This window comes from Oncorhynchus mykiss, chromosome 1 (genome assembly GCF_013265735.2).
Source record: "Oncorhynchus mykiss isolate Arlee chromosome 1, USDA_OmykA_1.1, whole genome shotgun sequence".
NCBI classification, from domain to species: Eukaryota; Metazoa; Chordata; class Actinopteri; order Salmoniformes; family Salmonidae; genus Oncorhynchus; species Oncorhynchus mykiss.
Window position 1 is genome coordinate 88,177,547 of NC_048565.1, and position 25,799 is coordinate 88,203,345.

Below are 25,799 nucleotides of genomic sequence, written 5' to 3' on the forward strand. Positions count from 1 at the left end.
TCTGGTCAATCCTCAAAAGCTGGGTGGACAAACAAAAACCTACAAATTCTGACAAACTCCAAGCATTGATTATGCAAGAATGGGCTGCCATCAGTCAGGATGTGGCCCAGAAGTTAATTGACAGCATGCCAGGGTGGATTGCAGAGGTCTTGAAAAAGAAGGGTCAACACTGCAAATATTGACTCTGCATCAACTTCATGTAATTGTCAATAAAAGCCTTTGACACTTATGAAATGCTTGTAATTATACTTCAGTATTCCATTGTAACATCTGACGAAAATATCTAAAGACACTGAAGCAGCAAACTTTGTGGATATTAATATTTGTGTCATTCTCAAAACGTTTGGCCACGTCTGTATGTAGCAGACCAGATGTACAGTGGATGATCCCACCACCTTAGCCTACAGGCCATGGCACCTTACAGTGGATGATCCCACCACCTTAGCCTACAGGCCATGGCACCTTACATTGCCAATTGTTTCAGGCATTATTGCCATTAAGCATTTCTAAGTAACTCCTTGTCTTAATGACATTGGTTTTCGATGAAACAAACTCTTTGGCTTTAGTGGTACCAGTCAGAAGATCCAGGGTACAGACACTTCACCAGGCACTGCCTGCATCAACGGTGCCAACCAGGTAGTCTCACACACAAACGTATTCAATTATAAATGGTTCAGGATGTTTTGTCTGCAGTTTTAGATCCATTGTAGATAAGATGTTGAAACGACATTGGCATCCTGACCACAGTATCTTTAACTGTGCTACAGGATCTGATTTGCTTTCCATACTGATAAATAAACACTGAAGGGATCAACATCTGATGTCATGTTGATATGCTGTACAATTAATCCAAAACCAGTCCAGTTCCATTACAACATTCATCTAAAACCAGTCCAGTCCAGTTCCATTACAACATTCATCTAAAACCAGTCCAGTCCAATTACAACAGTCATTTAAAACCAGTCCAGTCCCATTACAACAGTCATTTAAAACCAGTCCAGTCCAGTTCCATTCATCTAAAACCAGTCCAGTCCAGTTCCATTACAACATTCATCTAAAACCAGTCCAGTTCCATTACAACATCCATCTAAAACCAGTCCAGTCCAGTTCTAATTCATTGATTCTTATTAGAAGCCTGGATGATAAACATAGGTCCATTATGTAGTTGTGAATCATTTCAGTTTCAGATAGAAATGTGAGTTATAGACCTGTCATTCCCATTTAAAGACAATCCGGTAAGCGGTAGATCCGTTCTGTGCATTTTACTTTCAGCTTCAAAAAGCTGAAAATACAAAGTTTTAGGTTATTGGAAAGATATTTCACAACAGTTTAGGTGATACAATGATTCTCTAGAGTCTACAGGGAACGCAGTCAATGAGATGACAAAACAAGACAAAAGGAGAGCTAGGGGTTTTATGGATTTAATGGTCTCGTTTAAAGGTGATAGACAATACATACAAAAATACCTTTTTCCAATACAACTTGTTGCCCTACAAAAAAAAAAACTGATAAATGACCTGTTTAATTGTTTCTCAAAAAGCACAGAGAAAGCTGTTGGAAAACCGAGTGGTGTAAAAGTCATTGAGAGGCTTCAGCTGTTAGAGCAGATGATACAAAACCGTACAAATACACACAAAGCAATAAGAAAACAGAAAGATATGAAGAGAATACACCTGTTATAATACATAGGGTGAGTCCCAAATAACACCCTATTTCCCTATTTAGTGCACTACTCTTGACCAGAGCCCCATGTAGGGAATAGGGTGCCATTTGGGATGCCAGCAGATGCTTTCTGTACACCGAACCAGGGTAGAATGGAGAGAGAGAGAGATCACTGTTTAACGGAGAGCAGGGCTTGTACTCAAAAGGGCCTCAGAGCACCACAGCTGATCTACAGTCGGTTTTGACATTTAAAAATCAGATAAGCTGTGTGGTTCAAGCCCTGAATGCTGATTGGCTGACATCCATGGTATATCGGACCGTATACCACGGGTATAACAAAACATTTATTTTTTACTAGTGTAATTACGTTGATAATCAGTTTATAATTGCAATAAAGCACCTCGGGGGGTTTGTGGAATATGGACAATATATCACGGCTAAGGGCCGTATCCAGGCACTCCTCGTTGCGCATAAGAACAGCCCATAGACGCGGAGTATTGGCCGTATACCACACCCGCTCGTGGCCGATTGCTTAAAACGAACAACATTATATAGACAAGGGGGACCTGATCCTAGATCAGCACTCGTACTCAGAAATTTTGTGAGTACGAGTCCTGAAATTTGATTTGAGAGGTCAACTCCTCGACCAGACCGCATCTGAAATTGCACCCTATTCCCTACAGAGGGCACTTCTATTGACCAGGGCCAAAAGTAGTACACTATATATAGAATAGGGTGCTTTTTGGGACTCAGGCTAGGATGACCCCAGGAGACGCCATGTTTAAGAACCTCCACGGGAGGTGCAGAGGATCAACACCCCACACTGAGGGAATTACAACACACACACACACTAACTCATGTACACCAACATCCTCACACACACACACACACCAGCAAAAGCTTGAAACCCTTTCCGTAACACAAATCCAGCGGTGAACCACTTCACAACCATGACCCTGCTAGCGCAACACAACCGTCCAGTCCCTCATGTTCAGCACATTCCCTGGGTTCTAGAGCTGCCTGGGGAACAGTAGCCTACCGCACGCAGGGTTGTGTTCCAACCCTACTATAAAAACAACTGATTCTACTAATGATCTGCCCCTCAGGACCCTGGTTGGCTGTATCAGGTGTGTGAATCTAGTGCAGGGCTGGAGCAAAAGCCTACAATTACCCAGTAGATCTCCAGGAGAGTTGGTTCTCTATTCTAGTGGGTGTCAAAGCTTGAGAGAGAACATACAGGAGGCCCTTTAACGAAGAGGGAGGATGTACACAGGTCCTTTTAACCAACCTAGAGGGGGGGGGGGGGCATACACAGGAGGTCCTGCTAACCAAGAGGGAGCGATATACACAGGAGGTCCTGCTAACCAAGAGGGAGGGATATACACAGGAGGTCCTGTTAACCAACCTAGAGGGGGCAGGGGGGGGATATACACAGGAGGTCCTGTTAACCTAGAGGAAAGGATATACACAGGAGGTCCTGTTAACCTAGTGGGAAGGGATATACACAGGAGGTCCTGTTAACCAACCTAGAGGGGGCGGGGGGGGGGGATATACACAGGAGGTCCTGTTAACCTAGAGGAAGGGATATACACAGGAGGTCCTGTTAACCTAGAGGAAGGGATATACACAGGAGGTCCTGTTAACCTAGTGGGAAGGGATATACACAGGAGGTCCTGCTAACCAAGAGGAAGGGATATACACAGGAGGTCCTGTTAACCTAGTGGGAAGGGATATACACAGGAGGTCCTGTTAACCTAGTGGGAAGGGATATACACAGGAGGTCCTGTTAACCTAGAGGGAGGGATATACACTGGAGGTCCTGCTAACCAAGAGGAAGGGATATACACAGGAGGTCCTGTTAACCTAGAGGGAGGGATATACACTGGAGGTCCTGCTAACCAAGAGGAAGGGATATACACAGGAGGTCCTGTTAACCTAGAGGAAGGGATATACACTGGAGGTCCTGCTAACCAAGAGGAAGGGATATACACAGGAGGTCCTGCTAACCAAGAGGAAGGGATATACACAGGAGGTCCTGCTAACCAAGAGGAAGGGATATACACAGGAGGTCCTGTTAACCAAGAGGAAGGGATATACACAGGAGGTCCTGTTAACCAAGAGGAAGGGATATACACAGGAGGTCCTGTTAACCAAGAGGGAGGGATATACACTGGAGGTCCTGCTAACCAAGAGGAAGGGATATACACAGGAGGTCCTGTTAACCTAGTGGGAAGGGATATACACAGGAGGTCCTGTTAACCTAGTGGGAAGGGATATACACAGGAGGTCCTGTTAACCTAGAGGGAGGGATATACACTGGAGGTCCTGCTAACCAAGAGGAAGGGATATACACAGGAGGTCCTGTTAACCTAGAGGGAGGGATATACACTGGAGGTCCTGCTAACCAAGAGGAAGGGATATACACAGGAGGTCCTGTTAACCTAGAGGAAGGGATATACACAGGAGGTCCTGTTAACCAAGAGGAAGGGATATACACAGGAGGTCCTGTTAACCTAGAGGAAGGGATATACACAGGAGGTCCTGCTAACCAAGAGGAAGGGATACACACAGGAGGTCCTGCTAACCAAGAGGAAGGGATATACACAGGAGGTCCTGCTAACCAAGAGGAAGGGATATACACAGGAGGTCCTGCTAACCAAGAGGAAGGGATATACACTGGAGGTCCTGCTAACCAAGAGGAAGGGATATACACAGGAGGTCCTGTTAACCTAGAGGGGGGAATATACAGGAAGAAAAAAGGGAGGTACCATCTGAACTTATCCAAAAAGGAATGCTCATTTTAGGTTTCTGTTGCAAAACATTTTCATATGTTGGGCCCAAATGAACACAACCCAAGTTGCTGAGTCTACTGGGTGGGAAGGCTGAGATTGGCTATCAAGGTCACGTTGTAATGTGGTTGACAAACAGTGGGGGGGGGGGCAATACATTTTTTAAACATTTTTTTTTCTTCATTTTAGATCATAAAACTATAACAGCTGTATGGAAAGACTAAACGTCTGTGATTCTTTTTTTTTATTTTTTAAAGACGAGTTATGTACAATAAACTACACCTACTGTAGAACTTTCCCATTTGTCAAAACAGTAGGATGGTACAGACAGGTGTAGTAGCAAGCATCGACACGTTAAGGCCATTTAAAACTACACAGTAAAGGAAGAGGGGGGGAAATTTACAAAAAAATAAATAAATAAATCCAACTCTTCTCCAACCCAATCTTAAATCAGCATTTTAATTTCTGCTTCAGGCTCAACTGGGAAGGGGACCATAGAAACAGAGATGACATTTTTTTGTGGGGGGGGGGAACAAGGGACTGTCGTTGCACATCGTCCAGTGACAGGGTGGGGTGAGCGGGAGAGTTAAAAATCGGCTTCCTCACTAGGTTTTACCACAGTAGTCTTGATTTTGGATCTCTCAGGTCTGGAGCTAGTCAGTGTTGTAGGTCCTGGCCTCGTGAAGGAAGGGGTTTGGGGGGGGGGGGGGGGGGGGGGGGGGCGTTACCTGGGGTTACCTGTGCCTATTGAGGGCTAGTCTGATGGAGTTCTTAACCACCCGCTGGTGGTTACTGCTGGGGAGGGGAGAGGTCACGTCTGGCAGCTCCATACTGGGAAGTCTCTGGAGAATAGACACACACGAGACAGACACAGAAGCAGACACGTGCATGAACACAGACACGCATATTATAAGATGTCAAAATCAACTATTCATTTGAAGACTGCTTTCATGCATTCTAGCTAATAAAAATCAGTAAAGTACCTGTGTTCTTGATGTGTCGATAGTTGGAATAGGCATAGCCTTTACCCCTCCAAGACTTTCCTGTTAAGAGAAACAAAACAAAAAAATTAATGAAATGCAATAATTGACTGACATAAAATCTCTGAATAATGTGAGGTGTGTATTTCCAGAGTTCAGTTGGTGTTCGGGGTGCAGTGGGTTGAAAGGAGAGTACTCACGACGTTCACTCCGTCCCCTTGCTCCTGGCCGTCGCTAGACAAAGGGAACGGCTCCTTGAATGCAGAGTCATCACCGGACACCAGCTGGAGAGAGAGGGAAAGAAAGTGAGAGACTGACAACATCATGACCTCATTAATCCGTGCAAAAACATTGCCCCTCAAAAAAAAATATATTTATACAGCTCCAGTGAGACAATAGTGAAAAGGGTGATTAATAAGTGCATCGACGATGTCGTGCCCCCACAGTGACCGTACGTACATATCCCAACCAGAAACAGTGGATTACAGGCAACATCCACACGGAAGACTAGAGCTGCCGCTTTCAATGAGTGGGACACTAATCCGGAAGCTTACAGGAAATCGCGTTACGACCTCCGACAAGCCATTAAACAGGCAAAGCGGCAATACAGGACTAAGATTGAATCCCACTACGCTGGCTCTGACGCTCGGCGGATGTGGCAGGGCTTGCAAACTATCACGAATTACTAAGGGAAAGCCAGCCGCAAGCTGCCCAGCAACGTGAGCCTACCAGAGCAGCTAAATGCCGTATGATCGCTTCCAAGGCAAGCAACACTGAGCCATGCACGAGAGAACCTGGACTCGGCTACTGTCTATTATCTATCCTGTTGCCTAGTCACTTTACCTCTTCCTATACGTACATAGCGGGTAATAACACGGCTATATACAGGAAGTGGCTATGTCCTGTATATAGCCCTGTTATTACCCGCTGCTTCCTGTATATAGCCCTGTTATTACCCGCTGCTTCCTGTATATAGCCCTGTTATTACCCGCTGCTTCCTGTATATAGCCCTGTTATTACCCGCTGCTTCCTGTATATAGCCCTGTTATTACCCGCTGCTTCCTGTATATAGCCCTGTTATTACCCGCTGCTTCCTGTATATAGCCCTGTTATTACCCGCTGCTTCCTGTATATAGCCCTGTTATTACCCGCTGCTTCCTGTATATAGCCATGTTATTACCCGCTGCTTCATGTATATAGCCCTGTTATTACCCGCTGCTTCCTGTATATAGCCCTGTTATTACCCGCTGCTTCCTGTATATAGCCCTGTTATTACCCGCTGCTTCCTGTATATAGCCCTGTTATTACCCGCTGCTTCCTGTATATAGCCCTGTTATTACCCGCTGCTTCCTGTATATAGCCCTGTTATTACCCGCTACTTCCTGTATATAGCCATGTTATTACCCGCTGCTTCCTGTATATAGCCCTGTTATTACCCGCTGCTTCCTGTATATAGCCCTGTTATTACCCGCTGCTTCCTGTATATAGCCCTGTTATTACCCGCTGCTTCCTGTATATAGCCCTGTTATTACCCGCTGCTTCATGTATATAGCCCTGTTATTACCCGCTACTTCCTGTATATAGCCCTGTTATTACCCGCTACTTCCTGTATATAGCCCTGTTATTACCCGCTGCTTCCTGTATATAGCCCTGTTATTACCCGCTACTTCCTGTATATAGCCATGTTATTACCCGCTACTTCCTGTATATAGCCCTGTTATTACCCGCTACTTCCTGTATATAGCCATGTTATTACCCTCTACTTCCTGTATATAGCCCTGTTATTACCCGCTGCTTCCTGTATATAGCCCTGTTATTACCCGCTGCTTCCTGTATATAGCCCTGTTATTACCCGCTACTTCCTGTATATAGCCCTGTTATTACCCGCTACTTCCTGTATATAGCCATGTTATTACCCGCTACTTCCTGTATATAGCCCTGTTATTACCCGCTACTTCCTGTATATAGCCATGTTATTACCCTCTACTTCCTGTATATAGCCCTGTTATTACCCGCCGCTTCCTGTATATAGCCCTGTTATTACCCGCCACTTCCTGTATATAGCCCTGTTATTACTCGCCACTTCCTGTATATAGCCCTGTTATTACTCGCTACTTCCTGTATATAGCCCTGTTATTACCCGCTACTTCCTGTATATAGCCCTGTTATTACCCGCTACTTCCTGTATATAGCCCTGTTATTACCCTCTATGTCCTGTATATAGCCCTTTTATTACCTGCTACTTCCTGTATATATGTTATTTTTACTCATTGTTATCCACTTTGTATTTATTCCTCATGTCACTATATTTGATCTTTATCTCTGCATGGTTGGAAAATAAGGCATAAGAAAGCATTTCACTGTTAGTCTACGAAGCATTTGACAGGATTTAGTCTGGATGTGACATATCCCTCCAGGGACCACTCCCCCTCACCAGATCTGCAGGGTCTCGTATCCTCTTGGGGGGTCCGTCCTGTGTGGGGGAGTGAGGTCTCTTGGCTGCAGCGGTGGCTCCGTTCTGGTTCTGCTCTGTCGGGCCGGATGTATCTCTAGAGGAGCCCAGGCAGGGTACAACGCTCCTGCCTACTACTGTAGGAATGGTGCTGCCTGCTGGAGGACTCGCCTGGGGGTGAAAAACCCAATGAATGATTGAACATTCAAGTTGTGTTCTGTGTCAAAATCACAAAGTGGCATTCACACCAACAAAGGACATTTTGTATTTTTTTTAAAATTGGGTATTGTGTGGGGCTGTCGTGTGTATTTCTTGAATCCCGTTAACGGGGAGGGGGAAGGGGTAAACAGGGGTTCTCACCACTTGGACTCCGTCCCCTTGCTCCCTGCCGTCGCCAGATGGAGGGAACGGCTCCTTGAAGGTCAACACATCAGCCAGCTGTACACAAAGGACAGAGACGATAAGAGTGTGTGTGTGCACCATGACCGGTGCACATCGTTTCTGTTCAAACTGACAGGAGTCATTGTTTTCTACGGGAGCTCTAGCAAACCTGCAATAGGTTTCCATGTAGAGGTTCTGTTGAGTAATCTAGATGTAACCGGTGTTCTGGGGAGTCGGGGGAATTCATTTTACAATACAAATTCAACTCACCGGCTCTGCGCTGTCTTTCAGCCTCTTGGACTGATCCTCCAGCGTAGGGGAGTGGAGTCTCTTGGATCCGTTCTGGTGCTGCTCTGTAGTGCCGAGAGAGACCACGCTCCTACCCACTACCGTAGGAATGGTGCTACCGACTGGGCCCGTTGGGGCAGAGGGCTTGGACTCTAGAGGGAGAGAGGAGGAAAGGAGAAAGAGAAGGCAAGGGAGAAAGAGAGCAAGACAGAAAGGAGAGAGAGAAATGAGGGGGGGGGGGGGGGGGGGAGTGAGGGGGAGAGAGAATGATTGAGAGGGAGACAGGTTAATAAGCCAATCAACGACATTTCAACACTTCTTTAGTGTCATTTTTCACAGCCGTGACTATCAACAACACTAGTATGTAGACCACGTATATCTGAGAGGAGAGACGAACGCTGGACACTCACTTGATCCAATGACGGGGATGGACAACCCCTTCTCCTGATCGGTCCTGGGTGGCGAGACGTCTGGCACCGAGGAGCTGCTCTCCACAAACAGAGAGGCTGGCAGCTTGGGGGGTGTCAAACTGCACGGGACAGAACAACAAGATGATTGGCGTGTCAAACTGCACGGGACAGAACAAGATGATTGGCTGGCAGCTTGGGGGGGTGTCAAACTGCACGGGACAGAACAACAAGATGATTGGCTGGCAGCTTGGGGGGGGGGGGGGGTCAAACTGCACGGGACAGAACAAGATGATTGGCTGGCAGCTTGGGGGGGGGGGGGGGGGGGGTCAAACTGCACGGGACAGAACAAGATGATTGGCTGGCAGCTTGGGGGGGGGGGGGGGGTCCAAACTGCACGGGACAGAACAACAAGATGATTGGCTGGCAGCTTGGGGGGGGGGGGGGTGTCAAACTGCACGGGACAGAACAACAAGATGATTGGCTGGCAGCTTGGGGGGGGGGGGGGGGTGTCAAACTGCACGGGACAGAACAAGATGATTGGCTGGCAGCTTGGGGGGGGGGGGGGGGGGGGGGGGTCAAACTGCACGGGACAGAACAAGATGATTGGCTGGCAGCTTGGGGGGGGGGGGGGGGGGTCAAACTGCACGGGACAGAACAAGATGATTGGCTGGCAGCTTGGGGGGGGGGGGGGGGTCCAAACTGCACGGGACAGAACAACAAGATGATTGGCTGGCAGCTTGGGGGGGGGGGGGGGGGGGGGGTGTCAAACTGCACGGGACAGAACAACAAGATGATTGGCTGGCAGCTTGGGGGGGGGGGGGGGGGGGGTGTCAAACTGCACGGGACAGAACAAGATGATTGGCTGGCAGCTTGGGGGGGGGGGGGGGGGGGGGGGGGGTGTCAAACTGCACGGGACAGAACAACAAGATGATTGGCTGGCAGCTTGGGGGGGGGGGGGGGGGGGGGGGGGGTACGGGACAGAACAAGAGGAATATTGTTATATTCATAATTGCACTATTAAGTTAAACATGTTATGATGACCTGAAACAAGGAACATCAAATAATAAAAATACACATTTCATTTCTTTTCTCAATTGTGGAAAGAAAATGTATCTGGGAATAATACATTTTTCAGGAAACAAAATCCTAAAACTTCTAGTGTCAAACGGTACCATTATGTTCAGTAGTGATGAGGTACAAGCATAAACTACATGTGACCGATCTTCTGCTGTAGCCTTGAACATATTATAAACATGGGTGGCTCGAGTCCTGAATGCTGATTGGCTGACAGCTGTGGTACATCCGACCGTATACCACGGGTATGACAAATCATGTCTTTTTACTGCTGTAATTACGTTGGGAACCAGTTTATAATAGCAATAAGGCACCTTGGGGGTTTGTGGTATATGGCCAATATACCACGGTTAAGGGCTGTATCCAGGCACTCCACTTTGCGTCGTGCGTAAGAACAGCCATTAGCCGTGGTATATTGGCCATATACCACACCCCCTCGTGCCTTATCGCTTAATTATACAAGTCTCCCTGGTTCTCCGTGAGGAGTACCCACCTGTCGTCTGTGTCTGAGGCGGCCGGCCTGGACGGCTTGCAGACGGAGGTGGGAGAGCTGAAGGGAGTCCCGGAGTCAGTGTCTCTGGAACTGTCCAGCTGACTGCCGTCGAGAGAGGACCGCTTGGAACTCCCGCCGTTGGAGTTCCGGTTCAGCTCCACTATGCTCTGTAGGGAGGGCAGTGGGGAAAGATGGGTGTGGAGAGAGGGAAGCCAGAGGGACAAGGAGAGAGAACTTAAATACAAAGCCAATCACAATGATGGTGTTTTATTCAAATGCATTTCTTAAAATAAATAAATAAATAAACAAATATCTAAACTACACACGGGCTTTTCTCAATGTAGCTCCCCTCAATATCCTCTCTCCTGGCCCCCTTTTCAAAACGCATTGAGAACAAGGGGCGAGGGGAGGGCCCTTGAAATAGGGTTGAGAAGGAGACAAGGAATGGCAGAAAAATGAATGGAGTCTAGAGCCTCTGCCTGAAGAGAGCATCCATCCTACCCTCTTCTTCCTCTGCACCAGCTCAACAGGAAGGTACTGGTGGAGCTGCTTCTTCTTCACGTGTGTCGCTTCGATCTTCATCCCATCCTTCAGCATGTTGATGTTGTTGGCCTGCCTGTAAACTGCAGAAAGGGGTCATGGGGTCATTTAGAGCTCTCTACCAGCATATACAGATGTCAAAGGGATAGTTCACTCAAATGATTAAATTACACATTAGTTTCCTTAGCATAGAAGCAGTTCTACGGACACAATTTGACAGCAATTCATGCTTTGGTTTAGTTTCCCTGGCACGGTTACCACATGCTAACGTTTTAGCATTTGTAGCACAAATCCCATTCAAGTCATCGGACCGCTATTAGCATTTTTCATATTCAAATCATCCAAAAGTATCTAGAATTGATTGTGAAGCTCAACGAAATCACTTATAGATGATTTGAACATGACGCGCCAAAAATGCTAATAATCAGCCCCATGACTTGAATGGGATTTGTGCCACAAATGCTAAAACGTGAGCATGTGGTAACAGTGCCGGGGACACTAAACCAAAGCATGGACTGTTGTCAGCAGTCTGTTACAGCCGAAGGAAACCAATAGGTCCTTTGGTAATTTGGGTGAACTAACCGTGCGAGCGTGTGTGTGGTATTACCTGTATCTGTGAAGGACTGGATGTCGTAGGTCAGGTCGATGTTGACACTCTCAGCGTTCTCCACTTTCTTGAAGATGATCCCAATGAACCACATGGAGACAAACTCGTTCCTGTTGGAAGACAACACTAACATCAGCTGGGTACAAGGAGATAAACTGGTTCCTGTTGGAAGACCCACCCCTAACATCAGCTGGGTACAAGGAGATAAACTGGTTCCTGTTGGAAGACCCACCACCACCATCAGCTGGGTATATTTGTCTGACATTTACCAAACATCTAAAAATGCTTCAATCTGATCATCCAAGACAGACAAGATCCAAATCATCTCCATGTGCTCCCTGGTGGTAGCTTGGGTCAGTTCGCCCTGTGGGGTGTCTCACTAAAAAACAAACACCCTTGACTGCTTTGCACTAGCACTTCTCCGACTAGCACCAACTTTGCTTGTCGCTACTTTGAGGAAAAACGTAATTACTATGACTAAGGTGTGGTTGTCTCACCTAGCTACCTTAAGATCGATCCAATAACTAAGTCGCTATGGATAAGAGTTTTCGCTAAATTACTAAAAATGTATATGTAAAAATGCTAACTAGCGTTAGCGTAACGAAGCAGATCCCCATAGCCTTCCAGTCATTGTGCTAATTCTAGTTAGCAATTGCGCTAGCGCTAATTAGCAACGTCCTTCAAACTGCACGCAAAATTATATTCACGAGTTCATCTGACTCTGCGTCAGTAGATAAAGGGCCTCAGTGCCAAAACCTCAAAGTATTCCATTAAGTGAAATATCCACCTACGCAGGGCACAAGGCCATGCAATATAAACTCGCTCAGTGCAAAAAGGTTTTAAAAAAAAAAAGGTTTCCGTCTTGTGCCCTAATGAACACAACCCCAATATTTCTGGTGCCTTCACACTTCAAAAGGTGTGGAGCCTAAAGACTCACTCGCTACAGCTCTCCTTGTTCCCGGGGAAGGATGTGGGGTTGACGTGTGCCAGGGTGATGTACTCATTCCTCTCCAGGTTCCCCACCAGGACACGGATCTTAGACTCCACCAGACCAATCCTAGAGGGAGAGGAACAGACAGGAGGTTGATAACATTACTGTGGTCAGAGACATATCTTTAGATTTGGGCCACCTTTTAAAATGGACGCCTTTGAGCATTCCATTTATCCAGTCACGACGAGAACTTGGAATATTGTACAAAGCACGGTTTAGGTTTCTGAAAAGGCAAAGCTCTTCGAGACTTACCCAGAAAGACTCACAGCTGTAAATAGCAACCAGAGGTGATTCTAACGTATTGACACAGGGGTGCAAATACATAGTGGCGTGAAAAAGGCATTTGCTCCCTTTCTGATTCCCTCTATTTTTGTATATTTGTGATACTGAATGTTATAAGATCTTCAATCAAAACATAATATTATATAAAAGGGAACCTGAGTTTACAAATAACCCCCCCAAAATATACTTACTTAATAAATAACAAAATTGTGCAGTGCAAATCACCGGTGTGAAAAAGTAATTGCCCCCTTACACTAACTGGTTGTGCCTCCTTTAGCTGCAATGACAGCAACCAAATGTTTCCTATAGTTGTTGATCAGTATCTCACATCGCTGTGGAGGAATTTTGGCCCACTCTTCCATGCAGAACTGCTTTAACTCAGCAACATTTGTGGGTTTTCAAGCCTGAACTGCTCGTTTCAAGTCCTGCCACAACATCTCAATTGGGATTAGATCTGGACTTTTGACTAGGCCATTCCAAAACCTCAAAGTTGATGCTTTTTAGCCCTTTTCATGTAGTCTTGATTGTGTGTTTTAGATCACTGCATAAACCAGATGTGCTCCAGCTCAGACGGACGGCCTGATATTGGCCTCCAGCTCACAGACGGATGGCCTGATATTGGCCTCCAGCTCACAGACGGATGGCCTGATATTGGCCTCCAGCTCACAGACGGCCTGATATTGGCCTCCAGCTCACAGACGGATGGCCTGATATTGGCCTCCAGCTCACAGACGGATGGCCTGATATTGGCCTCCAGCTCACAGACTGACGGCCTGATATTGGCCTCCAGCTCACAGACTGACGGCCTGATATTGGCCTCCAGCTCACAGACGGCCTGATATTGGCCTCCAGCTCACAGACGGCCTGATATTGGCCTGATATTCTCCTGTAGAATTCTCTGATACAGAGCAGAATTCATGGTTCCTTTTATTAAAGCAAGCTGTCCAGGTCCTGAGGCAGGAAATGATTGCCCAAACCATCACACTAGCACCACAACGCTTGATCGTTGGTATGAGGCCCTTACTGTGGAATGCAGGGTTTGGTTTTCGCCAGACATAATAGAACCCATCTCATCCAGCAAGTTGACTCAAGTTTGGCAAAAAAAAAAAAACACCTGGAAGCACCTGGATGATCATCAAGACTCTAGGAAGAATGTTCTATGGACAGGTGAGTCAAAAGTATAATGTTTTTGGACGACATGGGTCACATTATGCCTGGCAAAAAACAAACACTGGAAAACAACAAAAAACAATTTCATTCAGGCCCTGCAACATTTTAATTATTCGCTTACCTCCTCATGCCTTTTGCGCACAATGTATATAGACTTTTTTTTTCTACTGTGTTATTGACTTGTTAATTGTTTACTCCAGGTGTAACTCTGTGTTGTCTGTTCACACTGCTATGCTTTATCTTGGCCAGGTAGCAGTTGTAAATGAGAACTTGTTCTCAACTGGCCTACCTGGTTAAATAAAGGTGTTCTCAACTAGCCTACCTGGTTAAATAAAGGTGTTCTCAACTAGCCTACCTGGTTAAATAAAGGTGAAATAAAAAATAAAGTCAATGCCTTCCATCTTTGAGGACAAGTATTTCCATTGTCAGAGCAGACACTCGACCATCTCGTCAATATAATAGAAAAGAGTTGCTTTTACCCGTTTGACTCGTTTGCCCGGGGTAAAATGCCCTGGGGTAAAATGCCCGGGGTAAAATGCCCGGGGGTAAAATGCCCTGGGGTAAAATGCCCGGGGGTAAAATGCCCGCCGGGGTAAAATAAACAGATATTTTGTAGGACCTTAGGAGCGCCACATTCCCATGTAAAACAAAACACTTACCATTCTAATTGGTTTTCTTCTGTGGAAGCACTGGCAGTCAGAACAATATAATGCCTGTTAAAGACAAAAACACATTGGCTGCAAATAAACACCTACTATTTCAACATTCATAACCAATTACAGTTCTAAACATTAAAAAAATATATATAAATACGTACTTGTACTTCAGGAAAAAGTTGGGTGGCTGGAACAGTTTGGACCAGTCGGTTTTCCCCTGAAGGATGTCATCTGTAACACTGAGACCTGTTGGTGGAACACATTTAGTCATCTCCTGTGGACAGACGCATGTAACATAGGATGGTGTCATAGCATCCATCAACAGAATGTGGGATGCAGCGATTAACGAGGAACTTCCTTCCGGTTGCACAGACCCCCCCCCTCACTGATCATTTAGACAAATCAGGACTTCACATCTTCTGGATTTCAGAAGTGGAAGGAACATTTGGCCATTGCTTTCCTGAGAGTCTCTGTTTAGGGGAGGGAGAATTCTCTAGGCTGGTTAGGGTCTCCTCTCATACAGACACCCGCAGAACATAATCAAACATCTGACACAATTACACAAGATTCTACTTCTAGGTTTCCCAGATGAGACATTTAGAATGAACACCATGTTCTATCATACAGGACCACTATACAGAATTAGCACAAAGCCTTCCTCACTGCACGGTGCAATAATAGGATGTAAAAGAAAGCATTGAGATGAATCCTGCTGCATATAGAGAGAAATATTGATTTATTTTTTGGGCCATTTAGCCGACACATTTATCCAAAGCGACTCGCAGTCACATCTGCCTACATATTTATGTATTGGTGGCCTGAACCAGGATCAGTTGTGCCTTTTAGCTCATAATGAACACAATATTATGGACAGAGGGATGGTGGTGGGGGGGGCTGATCCTAGATCAGGAGTTAGGTACCCACCGTATTTGAACTCCTCGCTCATGATGGTGCGTGTGGAAGAGGAGACGTTGTAGGTAGAGTTCTGCTGGGGGTAGGCTGGCGTGATGATGGGCATCAGGTGGTACCGGTCTGACGGATTCACCTGGAGACGGGTGGAGAGGAGAGTTGACACAGGGCAAGAGCAGCTTCATCTCCCACAGACACACACAGCATCTTCAAAATAAGCATTTTATAAATTTGTGTATCTCAAACACACACACACAAACTCAACAGCAGACACCTACTCGTGGATCCCAAACAGGCAGATTCAGATTGCTGTCTTCGGGCTGTTTCAAAAGCACAGGATTTGGCCATTCCCTACAAAACAGATTGAGTAAATTGATAGCCTTTCAAAACAATGGAGATTTCAAAGCAACAATGTTTCTTTATCATAGCGGGTCATCGACTACACAGGCTACCCATATCATCATCACCCATTTAAACCAATCAGAGCCCACATCATCATCCCCCATTTAAACCAATCAGAGCCCACATCATCATCACCCATTTAAACCAATCAGAGCCCACATCATCATCACCCATTTAAACCAATCAGAGCCCACATCATCATCACCCATTTAAACCAATCAGAGCCCACATCATCACCACCCATTTAAACCAATCAGAGCCCACATCATCATCACCCATATAAACTAATCAGGGCCCATACACACAGTGCCTCAGAGTAGTGCTGATCTAGAGTCAGGTCTCCCTTATACATTGTGATTTAAAAAAAAGGCACAATCCTAGATGAGTTATCCTGCTCTGAGATGCTTTGTGAGTCCTGGATGTGGAATGTAAATTGAGGGTAATGGGGCTCCTTGTGTACCATTTGGAGAAGACGAGGAAGAACTTGTGTACGAGAGTGGCGGCCACAGCGTTGGGGTAGAGCTGGCAGGTCCTGGCTACCAGCATGGCCCAGGAGACTCCACCCAGGAAGCCCAACATGTTGGAGTAGATCCCACGGCCTGGGGGACAGGGAAGGGAGGGGGACAGGGGTAATCATATATGCCATTTACCAGATGCTTTATTGCAAAGCAACTAACATTCACGTGTGCATAAAATGTGTTAACAAAATGAGTCATATTCAGTAGGTTCAAAACAGAAAAAATCTGCCAGAAAAGACCAGCCAAGAAAAGACCAGCCAGAAAAGACCAGCCAGAAAAGACCAGCCAGAAAAGACCAGCCAGAAAAGACCAGCCAGAAAAGGGGAAGTACAAGAAAAAAAGCTACATTTAGTTTCCCCAGTCTTAAAATATATCTAGAAATGTTACGTGTGCCTTAATGAACACATCACACAGTGCCCTACAGCACGTCCCCGGGTCCCACAGTGCCCTACAGCACATCCCCGGGTCCCACAGTGCCCCACAGGGTCCCACAGTGCCCCACACAGTGCCCCACAGTGCCCCACAGCGCGCCACACAGTGCCCCACAGCGCGCCACACAGTGCCCCACAGCGCGCCCCACAGGGTCCCACAGTGCCCCACACAGTGCCCCACAGTGCCCCACAGCGCGCCACACAGTGCCCCACAGCGCGCCACACAGTGCCCCACAGCGCGCCACACAGTGCCCCACAGCGCGCCACACAGTGCCCCACAGCGCGCCACACAGCACGCCACAGCGCGCCACACAGTGCCCCACAGTGCCCCACAGCGCGCCACAGCGCGCCACACAGTGCCCCACAGCGCGCCACACAGCGCGCCCCACAGCGCGCCCCACAGTGCCCCACAGCGCGCCACACAGTGCCCCACAGCGCGTCACAGTGCCCCACAGCGCGTCACACAGTGCCCCACAGCGCGTCACACAGTGCCCCACAGCGCGTCACAGTGCCCCACAGCGCGTCACACAGTGCCCCACAGCGCGTCACACAGTGCCCCACAGCGCGTCACACAGTGCCCCACAGCGCGTCACACAGTGCCCCACAGCGCGTCACACAGTGCCCCACAGCGCGTCACACAGTGCCCCACAGCGCGTCACACAGTGCCCCACAGCGCGTCACACAGTGCCCCACAGCGCGTCACACAGTGCCCCACAGCGCGTCACACAGTGCCCCACAGCGCGTCACACAGTGCCCCACAGCGCGTCACACAGTGCCCCACAGCGCGTCACACAGTGCCCCACAGCACGTCACACAGTGCCCCACAGCACGTCACACAGTGCCTCACAGCACGTCCCCGGGTCACACAGTGCCCTACAGTAGAGTGCTGTCTGCAATGGTGGTTATAATAGATGTGTAGAGGGGTCCTCTGTAACCCAGCTGGTTATAATAGATGTATAGAGTGGTCCTCTGTAACTCAGCTGGTTATAATAGATGTATAGAGAGGTCCTCTGTAACTCAGCTGGTTATAATAGATGTATAGAGAGGTCCTCTGTAACCCAGCTGGTTATAATAGATGTATAGAGAGGTCCTCTGTAACTCAGCTGGTTATAATAGATGTATAGAGAGGTCCTCTGTAACTCAGCTGGTTATAATAGATGTATAGAGAGGTCCTCTGTAACTCAGCTGGTTATAATAGATGTATAGAGAGGTCCTCTGTAACTCAGCTGGTTATAATAGATGTATAGAGAGGTCCTCTGTAACCCAGCTGGTTATAATAGATGTATAGAGAGGTCCTCTGTAACTCAGCTGGTTATAATAGATGTATAGAGAGGTCCTCTGTAACTCAGCTGGTTATAATAGATGTATAGAGAGGTCCTCTGTAACTCAGCTGGTTATAATAGATTTATATAGTGACTTTCTATCAGCCCATGTAGTCACAGCTGTTTACACAGTAAGGGGGAAACTCGCCTCATCCACCACCAATGTGTAGCATCCACCCCAGTGATACACGCTCACCACACATCAGCTATCAGCGGAGAGGTGAGGAGTGATACATGCCAATTAGGAATGAGGTGGATTATTAGGTGGCCATGGGAATTTAGCCATGACCCCCGGGGTCAACACCCCTACTCGTACAATAAGTGCCATGTGAGTTTTAGTGACCACAGAGAGTCAGGACACCCATTTCACGTCCCATCCCGAAAGATGGCACCCTACACAGGGAAACGTCCCCTTCACTGCCCTGGGATCTTCTTAGACCAGAGGCAAGAGTTCCCCCTATTGGCTCTCCGACACCACATCCAGCAGCTTCTGGTCTCCCATCCAGACCGACCCTGCTTAGCTTCAGAGGCAAGCCAGCAGTGGGATGCAGGGTGGTATGTGCTTGCAATGCTAGGGTAGTGTGTTCCATTCTCAGGACCACCCGTACGGAAAATGTATGAACCCATTACTTTAAGTCACTTTGGATAAAATCGTATTGCTAAATATCATACATTACAGCCTATAATATTAAATGGTAGATATTAAATGACCTCAATATCCTAAATTATTAAAATGGTAAATATAAAATGACAAATATATGACATTCTATTCTAGGTGCTGACTCACGTTTGGCCCACAGCTTGATAGCCCTCAGGGTTAGTCTGAAGTTCTCCTTGTTTGGTACCAAGTACAGGATCTCATCTGTCACTCTGCAGCCTGGAGGACGAGAGAGAAGAAATCACTAGTCTCAGAAAAGTCTAATTGCTCACAACAAGAGTAAAGGGAGGGATGTTAGTTCCACACTGATGTCATTCCAAAGCTGGTGCTGTAGTTGGGTAACAGAGTTTAACATGGCTACAGATATGATGTTATTCTATAACATCAGAGTTTAACATGACTACAGGTATGGGTATCATGTATGTAGTACCATAGAACCTAGTACGTAGTAATATATGTAGTACCAAGTATTACTACATACTAGGTTCAATGTGGTACCATGTACTAGGTTATATGTAGTACCACGTACTAGTACTTGGTTCTATGTAGTACCATGTGCTAATACGAGGTTATGTGTAGTACCATGTATTACTATGTCCTAGTACTAAGTAGTACCATGTATTACTATATACTAGTACAGTATGTAGTACCATGTATTACTATGTCCTAGTATTAAGTAGTACCATGTATTACTACATACTAGTACAGTACTATGTAGTACCATGTATTACTACATACTAGTACAGTACTATGTTCTATGTACCATGTAATATTCCTACGTACAGTGCCTTCAGAAAGTATTCATACTCTCTTAACTGTTGTTGTTCAGTATATTACTGTTGATGGATTCCATTAAAATGTAACATGTTTGAAGATAAACTGTAGTTTGTCTCCTGTTTGGTGAATGATTACTGTGAGTATTAATGGAGTTCAGGACATGAAACTGTGTGTATGCTAATTTTGAAAGGTTGACCTAATCAGATAAGAGGAAATTGCCTATGATCAGAGAGCAGGGTCAGACCCAGGACAATGAAGATGAACCGGGTGTGATTCTGACTATCTGGCTAAACAAAGAGAGGACCATGGACACTCCACAGGAGAAAGGAGGGAAACTCATTGGGATTACAAAATGTATAGCTGTGGAGGTGACACCTACAAGGAGGGAAGACTACGAGATCTTTTGTGAACTTTCTAAATGTATGTACTCAGCTGATGGCATCATTTGTATTAAAACAAAACTTCTCTTGCGCTTTTAGTCTCATTGCAAAGAGGTTGCAATAGCATTTCTGTTTTGAACCCTATGTACTAGTCCTGTGTGGCTTTGCAGGTAGAGAATAGTGCTTGAACACCAAGGGTTGTGGGTACAATTCCTGTGTAAAACGTATGCTTGCATAAGTTGCTCTGGATAAAAGCATCAGCTAAATGTAATGTATTATTACTACTAGCGCCACAGGAAGAGAGCGCATTAGCGCCACAGGAAGCGAGCATTAGCGCCACAGGAAGCGAGCATTAGCGCCACAGGAAGCGAGCATTAGCGCCACAGGAAGAGAGCATTAGCGCCACAGGAAGAGAGCATTAGCGCCACAGGAAGAGAGCATTAGCGCCACAGGAAGAGAGCATTAGCGCCACAGGAAGAGAGCATTAGCGCCACAGGAAGAGAGCATTAGCGCCACAGGAAGAGCGCATTAGCGCCACAGGAAGAGAGCGCATTAGCGCCACAGGAAGAGAGCGCATTAGCGCCACAGGAAGAGAGCGCATTAGCGCCACAGGAAGAGAGAGCATTAGCGCCACAGGAAGAGAGAGCATTAGCACCACAGGAAGAGAGAGCATTAGCACCACAGGAAGAGAGAGCATTAGCACCACAGGAAGAGAGAGCATTAGCACCACAGGAAGAGAGAGCATTAGCACCACAGGAAGAGAGAGCATTAGCACCACAGGAAGAGAGAGCATTAGCACCACAGGAAGAGAGAGCATTAGCACCACAGGAAGAGAGAGCATTAGCGCCACAGGAAGAGAGAGCATTAGTACCATTGAGACTGCGGATACAGCGGATGTCCAGGTTCCTCAGGTGGGAGTCTCCTCTCAGATCCAGGTTATCTGGGATGGACTGCAGAGCCAGCCGCGCAAACAGCAGGTCAATCTGCCCAGCAACAAGACAGAGCAGGTACACTTTAATTACACTGGGCTTAAATTCAGTAGAAGTACAGAACTAGGATCAGGTGGGACCACCTGCTAATTCAGTAGGACTTTAAAAAAGGGGGGGGGGGGGGGGGAAAGAGGCCAAACGTGATCCTAGATCAGTACTCCTATTGAAGGTTTGTGAATTCTAAAATGTTGAAGTACAATACTACTTATAGTCTGTATCTACTACAGGATATTGTGATTTTGGGTGATGATTAAATAGTGATTATGTTATAATTATGTTTATGCCAATAGTATACTATAGCTACCTATGCTTTCTGTTCAAATATGCAAAAAAGACACGCAATCTTGGGTCTGACGCATGGTGAGAAACGAGCTGCATCATAAACCTCTCATTTCCAGGGTCTGTTCTTAACTTCAAGACTGTGTTGAGGTTGATCTACAGCCTGACCTGGGTTCTGTTCTAGTTCAATATGAACGTAAAGGTGTTGGATGTGAATGTTGAATGAATGTGTTCGCTCCATCGTTAAAGATTTGGGTTGGTGAAAATCCACTCTGATGGTATACCCATCTCACAGAGTGTTGAAGTAGACACCATTTGTACATCCAAAACCCCCTTTACCTCGATGCCGTCAAACTTGAATTTGATCACAGGTACAAAGGCATCCTCCACCGCCTGAAAGAATAAGTGTCATGTTTAAAGCAATTTGACAGGCCAAGTCAAAGGTACAGCAGAACAGAGATGATAGCCATAATATACATTAAGGAGATAACTTGAGGACTGGCAATTTTGGTGGTCATGCCTCGGCCTCCGGCACATTTACAGTGTCAACGTAGGTTACAATCCGGTCTACTGCCTTTTGACACAATCGCTCTTAATTTTCCCCTACACTGTCATCCTCTCGCACACTGTTCAATAAAATAGGAGATTCCTTTCTTTTATTTTTACTATACGAATATTATCCTGAGAATGTTTATTTTATTTAACCTCACCCGTAGGTCTTTGATCTCTTCGTGCAGTTTGAGCTTCGCAAAGAATGAGTCGAAGAAGTCTGTCCTCTCCACGTGTCGCGGCGATACACACAAGGCATCAATATCCGCCCCTGCAACGCAAACGCACACAAACAAAACTTAGCTACACATTTGACAGCACACAACAGGTGTCTCATGCAGACATGCACGTGTTCTCTTTAAGAAGTCAGGATAGGACATTACCTTTAGTGTGAACTCCAAGCCGGTAAGACCCAAAGGTGAAGATCTTCCCCCCCACATTGGTTATCGTCGATGGTGGGAGGTTCTGAGGGGAATTAATGTCAATATCAGTCAACATGTATTACACATCATTCTCCCATTGATATCATAGCAGAGTAGGAATGATGTGCTCTCTGTAAAGCAACCACTAATGCACACACAGTTCAGTCATCGTTGTTCTTCCTAGGAACCTACCTTCGTTTCACTGATCTCGGCAATCCATTCCTTGACAAATGTATTCAACTTTCCAAGAACTGCGAGTCTGTGGGAAGTAGCATAATGTCAATCAATTCACCTGTCCACTACGAAACCCAGCATATCCCAAACACACATACGAAACCCAGCATATCCCAAACACACATGAAAAGAACGTAAACCTGTAACTCTTTAACCTGGAAAACATTTCAGCAAAATAAAGGGAATCTAAATGAACAAATACCACTCAACTTCAACCAGCGTCTGTATTCACTTAAAGTCTCAGTGCACGAGTGCGGCTGATACGGGATCAGTTCTATGTTTTAGATCTTAATGAATACGATTATAAGGAGAGGTGGGGGCTGATCCTAGATCAGCACACTTCCTCTGAGACACTTTTTTAATACGGGCCCAGGTGTGTAAGTAAACACATTTTGTTTTTTTACTTAGTTGGGTTAAGTCTGACAAAGACATCCGGGTGGAAACATTGCACAATAAAAAATACAAATAAACTATGGGAGTATTCATCTCTGTGCAGGCATTTTTTCTTTATTTCATGAGAACAACATCTCACCTGTGGTTGAGTTCGTCCTCATCCTCAAACACCCCAAAGGGTTTCATGGCCTCGCTGAGCTTGTGTGTGTACTGATGGTCCACCTCCCTGGGGAAGGCCATGCTAATGGATGAGGTAATGCCATAGTGTTTCTGAGGCTGCTGCCCGCCATGCATACTGTTACTGTTCCTGTACAAGTCAACAGAGAGGAGGAATAGTATGTTATAGATATGATAGATGCCCTGTTGAATTGTTCAAAGTTGTTTGCAGCCTAGCCGACTAAACGCAAAAGTGAAGGAAGTTCCTGATTAACTCCACCAACGGAATTGAGCGGACCAGGCTTTGTGGAATTCAGCCCTGACTACATTGATTCACCGGAAGTCAATACTTTCTTGAGCAATCTGTTTACTCGTTATCACGTAGCTACCTAAATGTTAGCAATATATTTTTTTGCTTTGTTTCCCCAAGCCACCAAATTTACTCTATAGTGAGCTACATGCCATAAACAATATTCGCATTTGAAGAGCCATCCTATGTTTAGTGCACACACTGGATGAAAAGTAAACACAAAGACACAAACCGGGGACTAACTTAAAGTTACTTTGATGGTGCTTCATTCATTTCCGATTCATTGAGCTGGTCTGGATAGATTAAGCACAAATAGGTAACTAACGAGGTCAGTATCTGTCTGCCATGACGCCGGGACGCAGGCGTCAGCTCCAAATTACCAGGTATAGGTCACTAGAGACAGGGACGTTTACAACAAAATAAACCAGCCAGCTAATGTTAGCGCATTTGTAAGCAAGTTAGTTAGCAACAACGTTGGCTATTAAGTTGGGTAGCTAGCACACGTTAACGAAAATACATCTATATGACCATCTAGTTATAAAACAGGAACTCAAAGGCTGGAACGTTAACGTCGTTAGCTAACAAGTTAGCTAGCGCTGATTATAAACAAAATACCGTTAATCAACAATTAGCTAGATAACGTTAGTTAGCTATAATGAAATACAAAACAACGACATATAAAAACCCATCGAGTCATCAAGCTACTTTAGAAATATATATGATGTCGGGGAGCAAGTTAGCAAAGTTAACAGATGCACCAAATAGCTAGGCCTTTGTTAGCTACGCTAACTCCCTCAGCCTCGCATTGTTGTGATGATAGCCGTTCGTTAGCAACTAGCTAGCAGTGTTAGCCTAGCTAGCTAACGTTACATATTCGATCATATTTCTACAACAGCACACATGTTGAAGAGTGAACAACATTACAATGTCTTAAGCATATGTGCAACTTACGCTGACATTTCTTTCATGACCCACCGATAACTTTCTCTTTTCCTTAGAACAAACTTGTAGAAAACATGTAAACTCAGCCAGCAGCAGCCCCGACCCTATTTATAACAATAGCTAGTTAGTTACACTCCAATATGGCGCTCAAGCAGTCTCTGTATCCCGACAAGCTTTGCGCAGTGAGATTCTGTCGTCGTTTCCGGTCATAAATCCATAAACATCCGCAGTGGACTTTTTTGTTTTTGTGTACTGACTTTGAGTTGTCACAATAACATGATATATGCGGTAGTTATACTCACTTCCCACCATATGGGTATAGAACTTGTTCATCAATAATCCATTGAGTTTTTGAGGGAACATTTTGAAAAAGCCATGTAAACAAATGTCAAATTACATTATTTTGTTATAATAAAGTGTATGATGCCATGCTACTGCAGTGTATGAGGATGGCATGGGACCTGGTCTTCATTACGTTTGTGAGCATACTACAGTATTTGAAACGACTGTAATGACAAAGAATGTATTTTAAAAGACTGTAACACCTAGTGTTTGTGAGCATTGTACTGCATCTTCCCTTTTGTGGCATAGGCTGCATTAGGCTCTTTTTAGCCATAGTTCGAGTCCCTGCTGCAGCTCTCATTTTCTCCTACTACATTAGTGGCAGCAATGGGATCACGTCCAGTGGTCTTACATGGAGTTGGGGAAACATTCTCACTGCACTTGGGGGCTATGTGCACAAGGATATTTCTTAAGAGAGGGAATACTGTAAAATGTATCTAAGTGGTTAGAGCGTTGGGCCACTAACCAAAAGTTTGCTAGATCAAATCCCCGAGCTAACAAGGTAAAAATCTGTCGTTCTGAGCAAGGCAGTTAACCCACTGTGCCTAGGCCGTCATTGTCTATAAGAATTTGTTCTTAACTGACTTGTCTAATTAAATATTCTCATTAGTTTTTTTATTCTCCAGCTACATGACCATTTAGTGGGGTTCAAGGCCTCACAGACACCTTCCCTCTTCTGACAGAGCAATACACCGTAGGTCTCCCAGACCATAGGCACACTTGTTATTAGCCACTGCTGTAATAAAGTGAATCCTCCTGGGGTAGGTCAGAGCCAGTGTATCAGATGGGGAGCTGTGAAACTCACTGCTCAGCCTGAAGTGTCGCCCCTCGTGCTGTTGAAGAATGCCCTTTTCAATAGCATGATGGGTTGGAATGCTTCAAGAGGAAAGTCAAGTGTGTTTGGGTGGGCAGAGATTCTCGGTTCAAGTCTCATTATGAGCTGAATCAGGGGGAAGTGGTATTGGCTAAACTAGCAACATTATGTTCTTTACACTTGCTTACCTAGGCAGT

General features: G+C 45.8%; 1 protein-coding gene across 3 annotated transcripts; it reads right to left on the bottom strand.

Moving 5' to 3' along the window:
* Positions 1-1,405: 1,405 nt before the first annotated feature.
* Positions 1,406-24,612, bottom strand: papolg (poly(A) polymerase gamma). Of its 3 annotated transcripts, none has more exons than XR_005053262.1 (25): positions 24,456-24,612; positions 23,178-23,345; positions 22,604-22,670; positions 22,373-22,454; positions 22,151-22,260; positions 21,780-21,833; positions 21,044-21,155; positions 19,145-19,234; positions 16,547-16,685; positions 15,963-16,035; positions 15,700-15,820; positions 14,937-15,021; positions 14,779-14,832; positions 12,614-12,733; positions 11,677-11,786; positions 11,031-11,152; positions 10,530-10,696; positions 8,963-9,081; positions 8,535-8,704; positions 8,244-8,321; positions 7,866-8,054; positions 5,632-5,715; positions 5,435-5,494; positions 4,392-5,293; positions 1,406-4,175 (listed from the first exon to the last, which is right to left on the bottom strand). XR_005053262.1 is itself a non-coding variant. In XM_036988142.1 (24 exons), the coding sequence occupies exons 1-24, from the start codon at positions 24,470-24,472 to the stop codon at positions 5,186-5,188; spliced, it is 2,499 nt and encodes an 832-aa protein (XP_036844037.1). In that variant the 5' UTR covers positions 24,473-24,612; the 3' UTR covers positions 1,406-5,185. The 3 variants fall into 3 exon arrangements, 1 of the variants encoding a protein (XP_036844037.1); XR_005053261.1 differs by having other exon boundaries at positions 1,406-3,147; positions 3,235-5,293; XM_036988142.1 differs by having other exon boundaries at positions 1,406-5,293.
* Between the last annotated feature and the right edge of the window lie 1,187 nt (positions 24,613-25,799).